We start from the raw sequence: 21360 nt of genomic DNA on the forward strand, positions 1-21360 counted from the left end.
CGTCAGATCTCAAAGCCTAACCCCACCCCAGCAACGGGCCTTTTACCTCGTCCACTGGCTGACCCAGAATGGGGAATCTCGCCTCCAGCTCATCCACTCCTCTCAGTGTGAAGCTATTAACCGCAGCTATTGGGCAAGAGAAAGCCATATGCATGTCACAAATGAGCACCCACATCTCAGACTCAGTAGGGTTCGGGCCTACAGGGGATGGGTTGGGGGGTGTTTGTGAAGTCTGGATCCAAATCTGGGTTCGGGTTTCAAGTTAGGGCTGTTGAAAACTTTCCACCAAACTGGTTTTCAATGGTAACTTGAGTTATTAACTAAACTAAATTTTTCACAATAATTGTTTCACTCTGGCAGAAAACTTAAATTCTCTGTCAAAAAACCAAATGCACCCAGCCAAAATATTGCAATTTTGAAATACTGCCAGGGTATCTCATGGGAGTTGTAGTCCAGGTGCTCCATGCTTCCATTCTCCTATAGGGGTTGGGCTCCCCATTGGACTTCATCTCCCATGATGCACTGCCTCTCCTCACAAAGAAAGGATGCTGTGGTGCATCTTGGGAGCTGTAATCTGGCCAGGGAGCCCCACCTAAAAGGAGAATGGAGGCATGAGACATCCAAACATTCACTTAAAATTTGCTGCTTCCATAAATATTCCTGCCACTAAAAGCTCATCCTGGAGAGGATGAGTGAACACAAAAGGGGCATGGGATCAGGGTAGCTCTGTTGACCTGAAGCACCCCACCTTGGTAGCAGGGTTCTAGTCTATTACGAAACTGTTAGGAGGGTTAGCTGAGTTGCTGGTGCAGGTAGCTCATTATCCTACTTGGACAGAAGGGAGCTGGGAGCAGCTTTCTGGGGAAAGAGGATCTAGAGTGTGGGCTGAGTAGTCCTGTGGGAGGAACCTTAGGATCAACCAAGCCTGGGCAGAAGATTTGAGCTGAACTTGGTTATCTTGCTGCTGTTAGGTTTGTGAGAGAAGGCCAAGCCCCGGTGAGGGGGGTGGGTTTGGACACCGTGTGGAGGGTAGACTTCCTTTGTAGAGCATGTTAGGAATGGTGGCTGGACTCTTCCACCAATGCTTTGGTGCCATTCTGCCTTCGCTCCAGAAATGGAAATATTAAAATGGGGCAAAGAAAGGGCCATTCCCATGCCATAGCCAGTCTGACCAGTCCTAGCAACAGGTTTCAGAGTAGCAGCCGTGTTAGTCTGTATTCGCAACGTCACTCAAAGCCTCGCCCCCAAGTCATACTCACTTGGCACCTCCAGCCTCTGCATGACCAGAGAGGCTGCCATCACGGCCACCCCCACCACGGTGCTCACACTGCGCTCTGCCATGCCGCAGAAGAAACCCACCACGGGGTGGGCACCTTTTATGTCCGTGTAGGTGAACATAGCAATAAGCTGAGTTGAACAGAGGGATACTGGCTAGGCGTGCCAAGGTGTTGCCCTAGGGAGGAGGGAAATGGGACTTGCGTGAGTCAGGCTTGCTGGCGAGCATCTTTACAGAAGCATTTCAGTGCCGTTGCCTTCAGGCCTGAACAGCAGCTACCCAACTGCATGATGTCATCTGCTAAGCGCAGCCCTTAAAGTCACCCTGCCATCCTGGAACCCCTTCACTGGCTTCTAGTGCGTCAAGAACAAACCCCTTGTCCTCCCTTTCAAAGCCCTGTGCAGTCTCCCTCCCCACCCACCTAACACAACGTAACGTTATGGGAGTCACTAGAGGTTTCACGCAGTCTAACAAGTTCTATTTAACTGAAAGTATCGGCAGTTAGATCCTGGATGCAATGCTGTGTTGATAGTTGTGGTGCAGTTCTTTTTTGACCTCCGCCTCCTACCCAAGTCTCCATCTCTAGAACTGACCCATATGCTCTACAAATGTCATTTAACTGAATGAATCAATTGTAGGTGCAGAGCCATGCCTACAAGTTCCACCTACTCCAGCAACCAGGGCCGTCCCTAGCCATTTGGGTGCCCCAGGCCTTCCCTCCACCAGGGTCTGGGAGGCAGGAGCTGTGGGGGGGCACTTTTGGAGGCTCCACAGGCCCAGAGTGGCCCAGGGGATTAGCAGGGGGCCAGGAGCAGTCCACTCCACTTCCCTCGCCCCAGCCCCAGCCGTGTTGCTCGGAGGAGGCAGCTTTGGATAAGGGATTCCCCCTACACTAGGGTGACCAGATGTCCTGATTTTATAGGGCCAGCCCTGATGTTGGGGTCTTTTTCTTATATAGGGTCCTATTATCCCCCACCCCCTGCCCTGATTTTTCACACTTGCTGTCTGGTCACCAGCAGCGGCGGGAAGCAGAGCAGCCCTGCACCAGCCCACTCTCCTCCGTCAGCTCCCAGCCGCGGTGCTCTGCTTCCCACCACCGGTGAGTGCGGGGTCGCTGGGGGAAGAGGGGGGATGGGGGCGGGGCGAGGCAGGCCTGGCTGGGGGCAGAGCAGCGGGGAAGGGTAAGAGGTGGGGAGGAGGGAGTTATCTGGAACCTCCCCCCCCCCCGGGATGGCCCTGCCCCTTGCAGTGGGTGCAGCCTGCGGGGGACCAGCCGGGAGATAGGACTGGTCACCGGGGCTGGTGCTTCAGTGGGTGCAGCATGCAAATTTGCCCCAAATTTCATGGTGCCCTTTGCAGCTGCCTATGCTTAAGGACAGCCCTGCCAGCAACCCCCCCTCAAAATTACACACATTGTTGAATACATTCCTTGCACTGGTTTCCTCTCTGCTGCCTGCGTTCTTCCCATTCCTTTCTCCTCGCTGCTCCATCTGGAACAAATCCCAAAGCCCTCAATCAGGAAAGATTCCCACTGACTTAGTACCTCAGATTATTAGGGCAAGGAGATAAAAATCACAGCCGCCACCCCAGCCTGCTCAAACTCCTGCTGCTCTGCAAGATTTTTGGCTCTTTTTGTTGTTTGCAGCCAGAGCCTCGTCCCCACCTGCCCTTCGGTGAAAGTCTTATCCATGCCCACTTGTGCATCAGCACCCCTAACTCTGCGCCTTCCAGGCCAGAGCAGGTCCCGCTCCCTCTACAATTTAACAAAAGACTCACACCAACCCCGGTGCCCTCAGAGCGTTCCCTGTAGCGTCCAGCGCCTGATCCGGAGCCATGCAGACTATCCAGGCGTGCTGTGCCCAAAGGAACAAAGGATGACACAGTGCAATCATAACACGCTTCCCAGACCCTAAACTTAACAGCTTAACCCCCCCATCTAACGACGTTTCTCTGGCCCAGTGTCCTCTTCGGCATTTTCAACCCCACCTGTCTGAGAACACCTTTGCAGCAAGCCAACTCATTGTCCATTTTCTTCTTCAGCGAAGGGTGCCAGGGGGTCTTCTCCCCCACCCCCCGAACACAGCAGCGCAAACCTTTGAAGTGAACCTCAAGGTAAGGTTTCTCTTCCCCCCCCCACCCCACCCCTGCTGTTTTTCTCTTCCTGAAGTTCTCACAGTCCTTCCTTTGCATTCAGTTTAGACTGGCGGCAGGTGACTCTCATGAACCAGACCACGCTGTGGTTACACAGACAGATGGCAGGATGAAGATCTCACCCTGGTTTTCACCCACCTGCCTGCCCCAGACACAGATAAGCCAAACACTTTTTGCAGTATAGAGACGTGACCTCTCCCCTCGCACCCAGAGCCACATTTCACAATGACACAGGTGACCTGCGTAAGATCGGCTTTCATTTGAGACAGGCTCTGATGAACTAGAACATAGATGCCAGACTCAGGAGATTCCCCTAACCTGCCTGCAGGCCTCTGTGCCCATTCCAGGTGGCACTGAGACACTCCTGGGTCACACTGGTGGTGTTGATTCTTCCCATTAAAACAAAAGGGGTTTTCTCTTTCCCCTACCCCAAATAGAAATGGAAACAGGAAATGTGAAACTTGGAGATTTGCCCCAGTCTTTGCGGTCAAACCCGGCTAGCTCCTTATCTAGGGCCCGATCCTGCCCACAAAACTCCACTCACATGACTAATCCCCTTGCTTTTCATGGCACTACTCAGGGGAGTCAAGGATCAGGCCCCACGCTTGCAACTCTCTACCGGTTAAAAGAGATGTGATAACTGCTCTCTTTTTTCAAACCCGTCACTAACACTGACCCTTCAAACCTTGGTGCAACCGCATGAGTCAGTACAGCACTTTACGTGGTAAGGGGGATGTTAAAATCATACTGCAGCCTTTGTCCAGATTTGCACACCGCTACAGAAAGCCCTAGTGCCTACGTCGGGGCGGCCAACCTGTGGCTCGGGAGCCCCATGCGGCTCTTCAGAAGTTAACATGCAGCTCCTTGTACAAGCACCAACTCCAGGGCTGGAGCTACAGGTGCCAACTTTCCAATGGGCCATGGGGTGCTCACTGCTCAACTCCTGGCTCTTCACAGGACCTACCCCTACACCACCACTTCCCACCCCCTCCCCTGAGCCTGCCATACCCTCGCTCCTCCCCCCACCCCAGAGCTTCCTGCACACCATGAAACAGCTGATCAGGAGGTGCAGGGAGGGAGGAGGAGGAGCTGATTGGCAGGCTGAAGATGCTGGGAGCAGGGGGAGCTGATGGGGGGCTGCTGACGTATTACTGTGGCTCTTTGGCAATGTACATTGGTAAATTCTGTCTCCTTCTCAGGCTCAAGTTGGCCACCCGAAGGAGCAATTTCTCTCTTACTAAGCACCTGTAAAGCTAGCGCTTAGAACTGCTTGTTTGTTGCATCTCCTGGTATCACCCCTCCCCCCAGAACAAGCTGCTCTTTCTGAAAAAAGAAGAGGAAAGCATCGGGCCTGGTCTACCCCTAAAACTTCGGTCAACCTAGCTCCATTGCTCTCAGCTGTGAAAAATGTCATGCCCTGTGCAACGCTGTTAGGTCGACCTAACCCACAGTGCAGATGCAGCTAGTTTGACAGAAGAATTCTTCCATCAACCGAGCTACTGCCTCTTGGGGAGGTGAGTTACCTGCACCGATGGAAAAACCGTCAACGTAGGAGGCACCTGCAGCTCCATAGCTGTGCCTCTGTAGCATGCACATAACCTCAAGCTGACATAAAGAGCAGAGCATCAAATACATCTGAAGTGATACACGGTTTTAGATTTATATGCAGCCAGATAAGAGCTCATTAACATAGTCAGCTATACAGGAGAGCAGGATAGAATTTTGGGTCAGAGTCCCCCTTTTCCAAGGGGAGAACCCCTCAGTGAGGTGGGGGGAGGGATAGGTTTCATTCCCACATGGCACAAAGCATAGCCAGATTTCTGACCCTTTTTTTGTTTGTTTGAAAAGGGAGATGAGCCCCGACACATGTTCATGTGAACTCGATGAGTTCCAGTGGTTAGCGCTCGTCCCCTTGTCAAATCTCTCTCTGAGGTCATCTGGAGAGATGTCGATGCTACAGGAAGTCTGCAAAATAGCCTAATTAGAAATGGATTCAGGAGGGATGCTGGGAAGACCGGTTCGTTATTTTGCAGACCCCTTTCACCTATCCGCCAATTGTTTTTGAACCATACCCTACTTATCTGGGGATAAAGCTCGACTGCTCTGGGTCCTCTTGACAACACATCGAGAAGACATGAACTAAAATCCAGTTAAGAGTCATAACCCTTCTCAGCTTGCCGGCCATTCATGCGGTGCTGGTGCTCTAACCTCATGGATATATACCCACGACCTAAGTATTGTGTCTGCTGAATGCAGTGTAGTAGCTTGGAGCTCTAGTCGTCACTGGGGCCATGACCAACGCTGGTGGGACCCGGAAAACGTCAGTTTCCAACCTTCCACCTTCGACTGGTATCTATCTCCCTATGACTGGGCATGAAGGCAGGGCCACTATCAGGACAGCTTACTTCACAAGGTCGTCTCAAAGCCGCCTCAAAAATGCTGGGAAAAATCAAAACGCCCCTTTGCTGAAATAGCTGAGCCTCTCAGACAGTACATCAGCTGTGACTTTTCTAAGGAACAGTGGCAACAGGTGGTGAATGCCACTCCCAGTCCAGTGCCCTACTTACTGGGTATGCTCTGCCACTGACTTGCTTTGTGAACAAGTCACTTCCCTTCTCTTCGCCGCGTTTTCCTCTCTCTAGTTCTCATGAGCTCCAGTTCAGTGGCCAATCTGCTGGACCATACCGGCTTTGCAACATAAGTGCAAAGTCTGATCATCTCTGCCAGGGGAGGACTCTTATCCATTGCTCATATAAGATCTATGAATAGCCAATGTTTTGCCTCTGGAATGCACTCAGCTGTATGTATGAGGAGAGATTAATAAGACTGGGACTTTTCAAAGAGAGGACTAAGGGGGGATATGATAGAGGTCTATAAAATTATGACTGGTGTGGAGAAAGTAAACAAGGGTTATTTACTCCTCAGAACACAAGAACTAGGGCTCACCAAATGAAATTAATAGGCAGCAGGTTTAAAACAAATAAAAGGAAGTACTTTTTCACACAACACACAGTCTGTGGAACTCCTTGCCAGAGGATGTTGTGAAGGCCAAGACTATAACAGGGCTCAAAAAAAATAGATAAATTAATGGAGAACAGGTCCATCAATGGCTATTAGCCAGGATGGGCAGGGATGGTGTCCCTAGCCTCTGTTTGCCAGAAGCTGGAAATGGGTGACAGGGGATGGATCACTTGATGATTACCTGTTCTGTTCATTCCCTCTGGGGCACCTGGCACTGGCCACTGTCAGAAGACAGGATACTGGGCTAGATGGACCTTTGGTCTGACCCAGTATGGCAGTTCTTATGTCCAAACCATGCTCCCAACTACAACCCCGCTGTAATGGCTCCAATCCTCCTTGCCCTTGTAAATTACCATGTGAATGCTGCCTCCCCCAAATAAATATCTGTTGCAAATTAAGACACACAAGATGACAGGAAAATAGCAGCAGATTTGCTTTTTAATTCATTATTTTGCAAACTGCCCTATGTTTTCTTAAACCTGAGGAAGAGCTCAGTGTAAGCACAAAAGCTTCTCTTTCACCAAAAGTTGGTCCAATAAAAGATATTACCTCTCCCACCTTGTCTCTCTTTTTAAACGATTTACAACTTAATTGTACAGTATTTACATCAAACTGACAATGTGATTGTTAGAGACACTTTGCGGCTGTCTATTGTACATTTTAAACTTCAAGAAACTTAACAATATTGCTCTAAAATGTCAAAACCTTCATGTTAACCTTCTTCTTTATAACCCAAACTAGCTGGGTTTGCTAGTGGCAGAAGAGCAGGTTAATAAATAGACCGAAAATAATTTACAGTGATATTTTTACTTAGCTTCAATCCCGCCCGTTTAACTGATTTATGTTCGATCTACTCTCTCCTTCACCAACATTACAAAGTGACAGAGCTACATCTAACATTATGCAATGACGCCACTTAACAGCTACGTTATTCTTATTGATATGTGATCTTCTACAGGCTCTGTACTCAGACGGAGATTAACACCTGCATAATGCATACAAGGCTCAGGTATCCACAAAGACAACTCTGCTTACATTTTACCTTGACAATTTAAAACATCTTCATTTTGCAGGCGGTGGCAGAGCTGTGACCCAACTGAAAGTCTGGAGCCCAATTCCTCTTATAACCCTTTGCAATTTGGCTAACAAGCCATCAGTTCTCTCTTGCTATAGCTTATCATAGTTCAAGGCAGCTAAAATCCAAGTTACCTGGGTGAATGAATGTTTATGTATGTATGTGCACAGCCAGGGGTTTTCTTCACAAGGGCAGCAGTGGTTCTGAGTCCTAATGCAGCAATAGACAAAGTTCTCTGGGATGCTTGTAAGGAAGGGTGGGTGGATGCGGATGAGTCCTGAAGGCATGGAAGAAGAGCATTGATCGCTAAGAGCATCCACGTGACAGGTTAAACACAAGCGAGATCATTCTCATTACCCTACGTACATAATTAACAGGGATCACCAAAGAATGCAGTGGCTTTAGGTATAAATGCAGTCCTTGGTCTGAGACTACCCATTGCTGGGTGATAAAAATCTCTCTGCAGCCAGATCAGCCATCAGTCTAGAGGGCTGCATTGATGTTCTGACTTTGCACAGAGAAACAGAACTTGATAAACTCCAGTAAAGTGGTAATTTCAGATCAGCACATACGTTTATTATGAAAACAATCTCAATACAGATTTCCATTCAAAGGTAGCATTGCACCATTTGTTTTCTCCTCCTCTCCAGTTTAATAAAGTACACCAAAGAAGCCATTAAAAAAAACAGCTGGGTGAGCATTTGGCTAGCTGGGTGAACAGGAGGGTAGGTCTGTGTTATTCCTACTTTACAGATGGGGAAAGTGAGGCACAGAGACATGAAGGTCCACAGTCATTCAGGGCACAAGGGGAAAAAAAAAAAAAAAAAAAAACAGAACCAGGAGTCCTCAGTCCTGTCCCTGCGCTGAGATTACACCCCATCTTACGGTCTCTACCCATTGCTGCAAATTGGTGCGGATCATGTCAGTTTCACTTACCCGCTTTCACAGGTCACCACGCTCCATGCCTGAACATCCCTGTGTGCTTTATAAACAATGGAAAAACAGAGCCAGGCTGAAACAAATAGGAGAGGCAGGAGGAGAGACTGAATATTGCTGTTTACCTTCATTTTCCTACCATCAAACCTAACCTAATGTTGCTGCCAGGGCAGCAGGAAAATCCACGGTTTCCAGGCACGGCATCCAAAGGAAACGGCTGGAAATGCTGCAGCCTGCACTCCGCCAGCGCACGCTAGGACATACCACGTCATCACTGTTAAGTGCCACTACTCGGCGAGCTTCCCCGGCACCTTTCAAAGTTATCTGGCATGCCTAATAAACCGGGGCTTAGCAATTCACCCCAGGAGTCTCTAGCCACGAACTCCAGGCACTTGTTACTCACAATACTTCAAGTGTTATATTTAAAAAAGGACTTTCACATGAAAGGTGGCAGATGGACCAGCCACGGAGACCGAAGTCCACTCTGTATCCATAGACCAGGTAGAACACGGGCAGCAGCAACAAAGGCCTCCCTACTTGCTACCTCCTGGCTTTACAGATGGGGAAACCGAGGCACGGAACTCCTGTAGGGACAAGAAGGGAGCTCAGTCTCTATGGTTCATCCAGTCCCTGGCTAAGGCTGTGAATTAGTATCAATTCTGGTGATGGACCGTGAATGCTTGTTCTATCACAGGATCGAGCCCCCACCACCGAAATTTAGTGTGTACCAGCCACTGGATGGTAGCAACCTTGGGCCCCTAACATCATGAGCTGGCCTTGAACCAGCAACATAGAGGCAAAGGCTTCACATCTCTCTACCAACCAGCGAGTCCTCCCTGTTAAGGTTTAAGTTTGAGCCAGGGATGAACGATGGTGAGGATAGAGAGGATGGAGGAGGTAAGGCCGCACAGCCCCACAAAGCCCGGGTTGGTCTTGTACAGCCCCAGCTTGTCCAATGGGATGAAGATATCGCAGGCGTTTTTCACCACGTCCACAAGCAGAGGCGGGTTGCTCCTCAGCACGTGCACAAGAAGGTGCAGCTGGACTTTCAGCCTCAGCACCAGCTGCTGGAGACTGCTGTCTGCTCGGAGCACGTGCCTGGTCTCGCTGCCCTTCGGACGCTTCCCACATGCCTCCCGCTCCATCAGGAGCCGGATCTCGTAGGCGTCCCTGCTCAGGTTCAGGATCAGCGCAAAGAAGTAATATCTGACAGGCAGAAGGGGGAAGGAGAAAGGGTTTATCAGCTAATATTTACTGTCCACTAAAGGGACAAAACTCCCACGGGCTCCAGCAAGAGAGGGTGGCCCCCTAAGGCTAGTTACTGCAGCGGGGGGTGCGACTGCAGCACATGCAGACATACCTGAGCTAGTTTTAACAGAGCTGGATCAAGTACCAATAGCAGCGAAGCAGCAACAGCATGGGTGGTGGTGGCTCGAGTACATACCCAGGGCACTGGTGAGCCTGTGCCACTGCCCATGTCACCATCAGAACCTGACCTGGCTCTAGTAAAGCTACCTTGGGCAGGGGTGCATGTGTTCCAATCACACCTCCCGACGGCAGCTTGGACAGAACCGAAGCATCTTCATCAGAATATAAATGTAGAAGGACGTGTTATTCAGTGGCCAGTCTACAGGCTGAGACACCTGAGTTCTATTCCCAGCTCCTAGCAGGACATGTGACTGAAGGCTAAAGCTGTGAATTGGGATTCTACTGGAATGACCTTGGACAAATCCCATCATCTCTTTTGTGCTTTGCTTTAGCCAGCCATTGGACGGATGCAACACATCTTACCTCCCACAAGGGGCAGAAGGCTTCATGTCTGTCAAGAGCTTTGGGATCTCTGGACAGATGCTAGGGAAGTGTTACTAGAATCCCTTCTGAGGGTCAGCTGCGTGACAGGACAGGTCACACTATTGGAAGGCAACATGGCTAAGGCAGATTCTTCCACCCCAGACATTCACATGCACCCAGCCCGACATGTGGGGTGTTAAAATGACCTCACTGACCCCGCGTGGATGTCAGAAGCTGCACAGTTCAGTGCACAGGATGCAGCACCAGATCCCGGTTCTATTCCCAGCGCTGCTGCAACCTTGTTGTGTGCCTGGGACGGTGCGGGGGAAGGGTGAGCTGCTCTGTGTCTCAGTTTCCTCGTGTGTAAAACCACGGATAATGATACTTACCCATTTCTGTGCAGCCCTGAGATCTGCAGACGCAATCTGCTGCGTTAAATATTATCATTGCTGCTAATAAAGAGCCTTGGCCATTTTTTCTTGCAAGCGTAGGGGTGCCAACTCCATCGTCTTATGCAAATTCAAAAGTAGATCTTTATATTCTACTAGCACTTCCCAAGGAATTTCTATGGCTTTGCTTCAATGAGCTGCAGCCATAGAAATTGCTGCGGGCTGTTGAACCGTTCCCATGGTCCACCCCAGAGGTGGCTGCAGTTCAGTGCTGGGCAAAGTGATTCCTGTATGTAAGGTTAGCAAGGTGCTTTGGGATGGAAAGTGATAGGGAGCAGGGAAAAGGCAGAGCCATGTTATTTCTGTAGCAACACCTATAGTTAGCAAGATTTTGTCAGAAACTCTCCACCCCCGACACACGCACACACATTTACCAGGCAGGATCATCCATTACCAGGAAAAGCGAATGGCATGAGCCCAGCCTCACCTGAAGGACCGCTGGCTCCACTTTTCCTGATCCATGTGAGGGAGAAGGCCCGACTTCCCCGCCCACAGGATGTTGTCACAGGCAAAGTACATGGCTCTGTTCAGGTTGCTGACGGTGATGCAGAAGCGCAAGACCACATCTGAGAGGTGAATGGCTCGCTTCGCCGACTCCAGGGCATCCGCTGAGTTTCCCAGCCGGAACACTGGAACATCAAGCAGGTTGAATGAAGAGTCAGCCAGACACTCCGTGCTGTTGGCACAACCTACTAAGCAAGTCACTGATGCCAAATGGGCCAGTGATCTGGGATAACTGACACATCCCTCCTGCCTTCCACGCGACGCTGCGGGGCCACCGACCACCCCCATCCAGCATTGTGGCACAAAATTACAATCGAAGGTAATTAGCAGGGTAAGAAAAACTGGGTTTCTCTTGTCCAGAGACCCGGGAAGCCTCCCATTACATCCCCTCTGAGAAGAAGGTTTCACTTACGCTTGCGCCCCAGGCTCATGTGAGCCTCGAGCTGTTTGATCCTGTTGAGGAAATCAGCACTCGCTCCATTCTTCTGCAGTGTGTAGCCGAGCAAAGTGCAGGCATACTGAGCGGCTCTGAAAGAGACAATCGAGTATAGGAACTGCACCTAGTGAGACAGGATTTGCCTTAATGGACGAGTCCAACAAGCCCAGCCTCCTGCCTCCACCAGTAGAAGATGAAACACCCTCTTCTTCCTACCCCGCTTGGCCATCTATGGAGTGCTGCCCATGGCAGGGAAGAGAGATTTCTTCCTGACCCCTGCAATGATCATCATACTGAAGTATGAGATTCAATTATCAATATTATTACTGGCCAGGAAACTCCTACAGCAGGGAGTTCCACAAGTTGGCCACAAGCTACTTTAGAAAGGGGTCTCTAAAGCTTACCATTTCTACCCCATGCCCAGTGACTAACCAATGAGGAGAATAACTCACTTCTCAGCTCTACGAAACACTCTCTCTCTCTCTCTCTCTCTCTCTCTCACACTCACACACACACACACACACAGAGTCCAATCTAGCTCATTTCATCTGAGGCTTTTTAGACCCTGTAGAGTTTAGGTTTAAAAATAAAAGCATAAAGGATCTGATGGCTAACTAAGTCGTCCTGGGACATGACCTCCCCCATCCCCGCCATGCAGAAAGGGCATCCCCTGAAATATTTAGCACTTTCCCATTGCAGCTGCACATCTTTGGATAGCATTTACAGGTCTTTTCAAATGACCCAACATGGGCCAGTTTCTGGACCCAGCTGATGGGACCAGTTTCAATTCTGCTAAGAAGAAAGTTCCTGGAGCAAAGCAGAACTCTCTCTAGACTCAATAGCTTCCAACTTATTTTCTTTCCTAGAGGAGAGGGGTAAATTCCCTCCCCTCTCCCCTTCCCTGGCTTTCAACTTTGAGGTCAAATTTTTCAAGTTTGGGTACCTAAGTTAGGCACCTAAATAAGACTCTGATTCGACAAGGTACTTAATGCATTGGAGTTGTTCCAGTGAAGCCAGTGTTTAAGTGCCGCTGCATCACGTCCTAAGTGGGCTGATTTTCAGTGCAACTGAGCTCTTGCAATGCAATGATTTCCATAACACACGTGGGTTTTCAACACCTCTGGAAAGGAGGCCACTTATTTAGCGATATAAAGACCTAATTTAGGAACACAGGACTAGGACCGAAAGGGACTCCTGGGTCATTGAGTCCAGTGCGTGCCATCACAGCCAACCCCCTCATTCCATCCTGCTCAGAAACTGATCAAGTTCCATTTTCAAACTGCTTAAAAGTTGTTTGCCCCCACAACTCCTTCTGGGAGGCTATTCCAGAACTTTACTCTTCTGCTGGTGAGAAAGCTCATTCCCAGCCTATATTCCTGGCCAGTTTATCCCACTTTGTTCTTGTGCCGACACTGCCCTTTAGCTTAAATAGCTCTTCTTTCTTCCCACTGTTTTCCCCCAGCTGTATTTAGAGAGAACAACCATATCCCCCTCTCAGCCTTGGTTTTGCTAAGCTAAAAAAAACCCAAGCTCTTTTAGTCTTCTCTTGTAAGATTGGTTTTCTATTCTAGGGCCCAGATTACAGCTTTAACTGCTTCCCAACCAGAGAATTATTATTTTTAGTCATTTCACAGTGGAACCTGTGGTCAGGGCCCCATTATGCTAGCCCCTATACTATTAATTATTATTATTTGTATTACCCTTACATTAGCAAGCTAAACATTTTGCATAAGCATTTGCTAAACATTTCATGGATACTGTCATGGGTACTTTGAGGCTTTTGTATGTCCTTCCCCTACCCTTCTGGAAAGGGCACACAGAAATCAGAAAACAAATCATGCCTTGACTTTCAATATGTGGAAAAAAATAGGGGATTCTTTGCAAACTTCAGAGCATGTGACTTCTTAATAAACAGCTCCGTTTGACCATCTGGCTTGGTATGAAATTGCAGATCTGACACTTTCATCTCTGAGTAAAGCCAAAGTACTTTTAACCTAACAGAGACAAAACTGTTTTTAAATAAAAAAAAATTGAAGTAGGTTCTGAGAAGTATTTGCTCTAACACTGCTCATGGGAATGATGCAAAGACGCACTGTAGACACTGATAAAAATCTCAGCAGACTTCTACCGATGGTCTCCTCATAAAACGTTTGGTTGGAAAATGTTACCTCCCCCAGCCTACCTTTAAAACATTACTGTCTGCTCTTGAACTGCTCTTTCAAATGAATTTAGTCCTCCCAGAATGTGTCACATAGATATCCAGGATTTGATCTGCTGTTTATCCCCAGAAAAGGGACAGCCTGGGGAGCTTTCTCCGGCCAACGAGCTACATTTCCACCCTGGGCAACAGTGTCTAGTCTCCATAACCAATTCAGTCCCCAGCCTCTCTGCTGAGAAGGGGGCCCAATTAGTGCCAGTTGTGGTCAGGATTTGTCACTCCTAAGATGATCCTTGGAAGATCCCAAACTCAGACCTGTTCAACAGGAAGGAATGCAGCTGCAACAGGTTTGAGGGAGCAAACCTAAATAAGGTTTGGGAGAGAAAATGAGAGGATTGCACCCCCACATCTTCTGACAATGAGGTTTTTCCTGTTCAAATCATGCAATTCCAAGGGACTGCTTAAGGAAGAGGAACCAGATGAGGCTGGAGTTGGAGCAGGGGGAGGAGGGAGGCAGAGCAATTGGAAACACTTCAAGCAGATAAACATCATCTGAATAAAAGCAAGCAAAGCCAGGAAAAATATGTAACATGCCTGCTGATCATGCTTGTGTTAGACAGGGAAAAATGTGTATGTTCATGGAGAATTCAAGGGAGGAAGACAAAACATTATGGAAGCTATTCAACATTAGATCAAACTGAAGTGAGTGTGTTTCACAAATAATGGCCCCATTTGTGAGTACAGGAACAAGGTTTGATACGAAAAGGAGATTGAGCGCCCCAGCTCCCAGCGACTTTAATGCTGCGTGTCTCAGGATCTTGCCCAAACCTGCAAAGGCCAAGGACCCATGTGGGTCATGGAAACAGGACAACACTCTTTGTGGAAGAGCAGGATCAAGGCATGTTTGCAGAGGGAGGAGTGACCAATGTTGCCAACTCTCGCCATTGTTTTACCAGCCTCACGGTTTTTGCTATTTTCCGTCAAGTTCCAGCTCCAGGAGTCTTGGAATTATGGGAGAATCTCATCCAAAAATTTAAAATAAAAAGGAAGTTTCTAGCTCTAAAGGCTCAGAAAACTAGATAGCAAATACAAAGAACCAAGTTCTCCCCCTTAAATATTGTGATTTCTATGACAATTTCATAATTTTGCAGGGACCAGACTCGTCATTTTTCAACACTGTGGTTAGCAATACTGAAGACACTTCCTACTAAGATGTAGTCTACACTTTGACTGTGAGAACACCTGCCTTAGATCATTAAAACAAGACAACAAAAGTTGCTTCATGCTAGATTTCTCCACTAGCCCATTCTCCCATCACACCCCCTTTATCTGCTTCTTCCTCAGCTGCATCTTGTCACAATCCTTGACTGTGCTCTCTGCAGCAGGGACCGTCTTTACTTGTTTGTCTAGCACCCATCACAATGGAGCCCTGGTCTTAGAGTGGGGCATTTAAGGGCTGTGTGACACAAATAAGAAGTTTATTGGACAGTGAAACTAGTTTAACCTGTTCCACTGTGTTCCTTGTGAGCTAGCTCATTATTCCTGAGTTGATCACCCTATGTTGCAGCCTAGCTCAAACTGTTCAAGTTAGGAGCTGACACTATCTACCACTGAGACCTGGTGCGGTTCAGTGGATAAAGTCCTGGGCTGGAAGCCAAAAGACCTGGGTTTTATTCCCAGCTTTTCCACTGACTCTGGGCAAGCCACTTCCCGTCTCCTGCTCGTTTCCCCTCCCACTCTGTGTCTTGTCTGCATGCACAACGCTTGGCACTACGGAGTCCGGATCTTGGTTGGGGCCTGTAGGTGCTACTCTAAAAGAAATAAATATTAATACCACCACCACTGGAAAGTTAAGAATCCCAGCTCTTCAGAAGAATACATCACTTTTAGACCCAATGGTTCATAATATATCATACCTTTAAATCCGTCACTGTCTCCTAGGTCTAGCAGTGATTTGTTAGCCCAGCTCTGGGACCGAACAAAGCAAATCAGGAGTTATTTTGGGGAAGTTCTAAGGCCTGTGTTATACAGGAGGTCAGACGAAGTGATCACAATGGTCCCTTCTGGCCTTGGAAACTATGAAATCCTGAAAAATCGATGAAATCAGAAATTTTAGGTTCTTGAATATCTGCTTCGTGCAGGAGTAACCTGCTTCTAGAAGGTATTTCCAATCGCAATCATGTGGCGCTGAAAACTCTGATGTCAGATCCTGCGCATCCCAGAAGCTGCCCATTAACTTCATAGCAAAGGGACAACAAGTGTTTCTATGCCTTCGTCTTAAGGGTTTATTAGTCATTTGTTCAGAGGGGATGGTTCTTCTGCATGGTTTTCATTCCCACACAGCAGTCAAAACAAATAATCTTTTTGAGATACTAGTTTGCACTAGCTAATTCTTTTCTTTTAAGAGCACCTTTCTATCCACCGATCCAAAGCACTTTACAATAAAGCATAACATCCTGATAGGTGTTATCCCTATTTTACTAAAGGGAAAACTGAGGCACAACACAGTTAAGAAACTATTCAAGAAATCAAGGGTGCCAGAAATAAACCCAGGAGTCCTGGCACCCAGTCCTCAGTTCTAACTACTTGCCAACATTCCCTTATGGAGCTGTGAACAGAAATCAGGTATCCTAATTCCCCATTCTATACTAATATTTATTAGACCACACACACACTTTCCCCCAAAATGCCCATACATGGCTTTTTCCTAATCTAGAGGCTTTTCTGACACAAACTGGCGTCCATCAAACTGACTCCGTTCAATTTAGACATAGAGATTAGGCTTGTTTTCCCTCTTTGGTTGCCTAAGAAGTTTTCCATTGTTTATTGGGGGACTAAACTAGTCACAGAATTGGTGCTATTAATAATGTAAGAAAAGAATTTGTTTAAAACTACATAATTATCTTGACAACAGTTCCCCTATAGGGGTCTGATCCAGTACACACTGCTTTTTCTAGTGACTAACGGGGAACTTTGTTGAGTATTTTTCAATACTGTAATAAATAATATTTATTATTGGCAATGCAGTAGCAAGTAGGAGCTCCATCCTTCGACATGGACCCCAGGCTGCTAGGCGTGTACAAACACAGAACAAAAAGACAGTCTCTGCCCCAAATGCACCATAAAGCTTCACCCTCTTTTGATTTGCCACAGAATACAAGTCAAAACAAGCTACCAAGAAAACAAATTCATAAGAAGTATCTTTTAAAGATTTCTCATCTCTGGCTGGCTGAAAAAGCCTACATATGCCCAAACTTGCCTGCTCCATTGGGGGAAAAAATGCTTATTAATGACCAGAATTTAAATCTAACCCCACAATAATTATGGAAACTTTTTTTTAAAAAATGGAAGCCCAGCTTTTCCAGAACATAGGGAAAAGCATGACTACTGAATTGGATTTCACAAGCAAAGAAATCCTCTATGCATTCAACCTCTCTCTAGGCTGGGACGAGGGTTTTCAAGGGGATATGCAAGACCAATGCTGCTTCCAGGCAGGAAAACACTAGCTTCTCGCTGCTTACCTACAGGGCTTGCTGTTCCCCGGCCTTCTCTATATATTGCTTAACCAGTTCATTGCAAGGTAATTCCAGCTCCATAGAAAAACAACATGACATTACAGAAGAATAGGATTATTAGGCCTGTATAGGAGGGGAAATCTAACAAAGGTGCATTATATAAAATAACTATTGCCCAGCGAAGGTATTTTGCAGGATTACAAGACCAAAGAGACACTGAAAATTTAAAAGCAACACATTTAAAATAGATAAACAGAAATATACATGGCATAAAAAAAGATCAGCCAGTGGAACATGATACCGTAGGGAACTGTTTCTCAACCAGGAGAGAGACAAAAGACAATCAGGGAGATGGCAAGGCACTGAAAGTGTTATTAGAGTCTAAAGCAAAGCAAATCTCATTCCCCCACTCCCCTCCTCTTCAAGGTCAAATATTCTCTGTCAGCCTCTTAACACAGACAGACACACACACACACACACACACACACACACACACACACAGAGAAATCAATTACACAGACATAACACCGTTATCACATACATTTCTTACTCTTATTTTTATTGTCAATATAAAGGGATTTTAAATAAGGGGTCGCCAGCCTGAATAGGTTTAGAAACATTCTGTAGGTTTGGTGGTTTTGTTGCTTTTTCCCCCACCAGACAAAGAGCTCTTTTTTTAACTATTAGGTACCGATCTCAAAGATTTGTAGCTATAATAAAATTTCATCTATTGAGTCTCATTCTTCAGGGAGTCAAGAAGGAAAGTCTTTCCCACAAGCCCAGAGGATAATTTGGCACATGACCATTGCATGGGACATTAACCATAAGATACCATGGGCATTGGTGAAAACAGACTTAGGCCTGGTCAACACATAGGCTGTTTTACCAGTAAAACTGTTGGTTAGGAGTGTAGTTTTTAACAGAAAGTTATATCGGGACAATCCCCAGAGTGGATGCAGTTACACTATTTTAAAGGTGCCTTAGGCTAGTATAGCTTATTTCCCTTCCCATAAGCTATACTGGTGTAACTGTGCCCACACTACAGTGGTTGTACATGTTTACCATACTAGGACAGTTAAAGTGGCAACAACTTTTTGTGTAGATAAGCCCTTAGATGGGACTATTGGTCTGGCCAAATTCCCAAGACACCTGTTGATCATCATATAGGCAAGTTTGCCTCTGTCCCACATAAACCTCAGCCCTGAAAATCCATGAAAATCACAAGGGTTGGGGAAAGAAGGGAGAGGCCAAGCATTCTGGTGAGCCAACAAAAACAGCAAGTGATTAGGATTCCACAGGGACTGATGCCTTGTCCAGACTAGAAAGGGTTTGTTGTATAGCTATACCGGCTAACCTTCTTACTAGAGACATAACTTATACTGGCAAAAAAGATTATTTGCTGGTACTGTATAACTTATACTAGTTTCCTGAATGAAACAAGCTGTACTGACAAAGGGAATGTCTATGCAGCTTGCAACAGAGAGCTTCCCAGCCCAGATCAGCAGACTCAAGCTTGAGGAGCTCATGCCAGCATCCTGAAAATAGCTGTGTAGACAGCGCTTTGAAGTTGCAGTCAGGCTGGAGCATGTGCTCTGAAGCCCACCCTCACCCCTTGGGTTCAGAGCCTGGGATGCAACTAACAAAGCATGGTCTACACAACTTTTTCAGAGTGCTAGCACACCCCACACAAGTTAACCTCAAGTATGTTGATCCAGGCTGGGAGGCTCGCTGCTGCAGGCTGCATAGATGTACCCAAAAGGACTTTTTTGTAACTGTAACTAAATCTACACAAACAACAAGGAGTCCCGTGGCACCTTAAAGACTAACAGATTTATTTGGGCATAAGCTTTCGTGGGTAAAAACCCACTTCTTCAGATGCATGGAGTGAAAATTACAGATGGAGGCATATGTCAGTATATAATGCCTGCATCTGTAATTTTCACTCCATGCATCTGAAGAAGTGGGTTTTTACCCACGAAAGCTTATGCCCAAATAAATCTGTTAGTCTTTAAGGTGCCACCGGACTCCTTGTTGTTTTTGTGGACACAGACTAAGACAGCTACCCCCGGATACTTAAATCTACACAGAGTCTTTCACTGGCATAGCTAGGTGGGTTCAGGGTGTGATTCCCCCCACCCCGATGCAGGTATGCCAGCAAAACCTTGAACTGCAGACCAGGCCTGACTCTAGTGGCGCATTTGCTGCAACATGTGACTGTTTTGACACTAATGTCACAATGGAATTTCACAGGGCCGAATTTCATAGGGCCTGGCGACTGAATTCAGGTACCATTCCCGGGATGATCCCATGAAGCCAGGATTCACCCCAGGGTCACCTCAATCTCTTCCCTCTGGCGCAGGGGCGACCCGCTACTCACCGGCAACCCTTGGCTTGTTCGGCCCCAGACTTCCCCCACATATTTTGCTGGGCTGATACCACACCTGAAAACCCGCTCCTTGGCTTGGCTCTGGGCACTGAACTGCACCCAGAAATCCATGGTGCTGCTGCCCTCCTCCAGCCACAGCCAGGCCCGAGGTCTTCGCGGCTTCCCAGGCGAGCTGATTACAGGGTCCTCTCACCCTCCTCCCCTGGGCCTCCCGCTGCAGCTCCGCCTGGGGCGCCTCTGCCTTGGGCCTCCCGCTGCAGCTCCGCCGTGGGGGAGGGGGAGCTCCGCCTGGGGCCGCCCGGTGCAGGAGTCTAAACCGGGGGAGAACGGAGGCGGGCAGGTCGCTCCGTTCCCGGGGGGAGGGGGTGTTGAAGTCCCCGCCGGTCACAGGCGAGGCGGTGGCAGCCACTTCCGGGAATGAAACGGTGGCGCGCAGGGGTCAAACTTGGCGAAACCAACGCGGTTTGGCTGCGCCCCCTGGAGCCCAGCGGAGGAAGGGCAGCAGCTGTTCTTTCTGCAGCCCCCGGCCCGCACCCCTTCCCTGCCGGTTACAGAGAAGATTCTCCAGCAGGCCTATCCCTAGGCTCGGGCCAGAGCCCCCTTTCATAGAATCATAGAATCATAGAATATCAGGGTTGGAAGGGACCCCAGAAGGTCATCTAGTCCAACCCCCTGCTCAAAGCAGGACCAAGTCCCAGTTAAACCATCCTTTCCCTCAGCTCCTATCTCCCAGTCCCCCAAATCAGCACCCCTTCATCCAGTCCACCCAATCCAGTACCCCATTCCAGCACCCCAATCCCCTCATAACTCAGCCCCCTACCTCCCCCCCCTGCACCCCTCAATGGCCAGGGATTTGTCTGTGTAACTCCCCCAAGACAATACATCTGCCTCCCCTTTACTTCTCCCCCAGAGGAAATCATAACAACTCTTAGTTAAATGTAAATAATTTACTCCCTTTCTCTATCTCCTGTCGGAGGGTCTCACAGCTCTATCAACATTAATGAATTAACATGCTCACAGCCTCCCTGGAAAGTGGGTCAGTACCACTGTCCCTATTTCACAGAGTGGAAAAGTGAGGCACTGGAAGAGGGGAAGTGACTTGTTCAAAGTCACACAGCGAGCCAATGGCAGAGCTGGAAATAGAACCCAGGAGTTCTGAGTCCCAGTCCCCTGCTCTCGCAACTAGACTAACTCCCCCCCTCAAACTGGGAATAGGAACCCTGATTCACAGGCCCTTTGCTTTAACCCCTACACAATGTTCCCTCCCAAAAGGAGTATGTTTTCAGGACTGTCTGTCCAGTTGCCACCTGTTCTCAGTCGTCACGTAAAGCCAACCATAATAAAATCTGTGTGCCACTTTACTGACCATCTTCCGCCCCTTCACACAAAGCCTCTTTCTGTCACTTTCATGCTGCTGCTGAGGGGCTCTGATTTAAAAATGTGCTGAGTAACCATTCACAGTGGTGAGAACGCAGGAGAGCCAGTGGGTGCCCTCGCTTGCTTCAACTGTCAACTCCTGCGGAACAAAAGGGATACCCAGAGCATAGTGCAGAGAGACAACAATTCTTAATTCTTTCTGCTCACTCCACTGTACTATATCTAATTACAAGCCCTGAATAAAGGCTATTTGTTCCAGACTCTATCTCTCTGAGACTCCAAAGG

The 21360-nt window shown here is 47.9% G+C and overlaps 2 protein-coding genes across 4 annotated transcripts in view; both read right to left on the minus strand.

Moving 5' to 3' along the window:
* LOC119847898 (perilipin-2-like) overlaps positions 1–7938 on the minus strand; it is a 48559-nt gene extending 40621 nt beyond the window's left edge. Inside the window, exons 1-4 of the mRNA XM_038383096.2 lie at positions 7658–7938; positions 2689–2766; positions 1260–1453; positions 47–126 (exon numbers count right to left, since the gene is read on the minus strand). Coding sequence (XP_038239024.2) covers positions 47–126; positions 1260–1398 — 219 coding nt within the window. The 5' untranslated portion in view covers positions 1399–1453; positions 2689–2766; positions 7658–7938. The remainder of the gene's footprint in view (positions 1–46; positions 127–1259; positions 1454–2688; positions 2767–7657) is intronic.
* Positions 7939–8077: 139 nt separating this feature from the next.
* PEX11B (peroxisomal biogenesis factor 11 beta) lies at positions 8078–20121 on the minus strand. 3 transcript variants are annotated; one of them, XM_038383098.2, is made up of 4 exons: positions 19690–20121; positions 11616–11731; positions 11127–11328; positions 8078–9665 (listed from the first exon to the last, which is right to left on the minus strand). In XM_038383098.2, exons 1-4 carry the CDS (start codon positions 19728–19730, stop codon positions 9299–9301), a joined length of 726 nt encoding a protein of 241 aa, XP_038239026.1. In that variant the 5' UTR covers positions 19731–20121; the 3' UTR covers positions 8078–9298. The 3 variants fall into 3 exon arrangements, with proteins under 3 accessions (XP_038239026.1, XP_038239025.1, XP_043357842.1); XM_038383097.2 differs by having other exon boundaries at positions 19754–20119; XM_043501907.1 differs by lacking the exon at positions 19690–20121 and adding an exon at positions 15491–15692.
* Positions 20122–21360: the final 1239 nt, after the last annotated feature.

The sequence above is a fragment of the Dermochelys coriacea genome, chromosome 24 (genome assembly GCF_009764565.3).
Source record: "Dermochelys coriacea isolate rDerCor1 chromosome 24, rDerCor1.pri.v4, whole genome shotgun sequence".
Classification (NCBI taxonomy): domain Eukaryota; kingdom Metazoa; phylum Chordata; order Testudines; family Dermochelyidae; genus Dermochelys; species Dermochelys coriacea.

Coding starts and splice junctions, on each gene's coding strand:
- PEX11B (XM_043501907.1), bottom strand. CDS start 15,552: ATGCAGACAAGACACAGAGTGGGAGGGGAAACGAGCAGGAGACGGGAA. Junction 11,732..15,490: donor CGGGAAGTGGCTTGCCCAGA/GTCAGTGGAAAA, acceptor TGTCTCTTTCAG/AGCCGCTCAGTATGCCTGCA. Junction 9,666..11,126: donor TGGAGCCAGCGGTCCTTCAG/GTGAGGCTGGGC, acceptor TCTGCCTGTCAG/ATATTACTTCTTTGCGCTGA.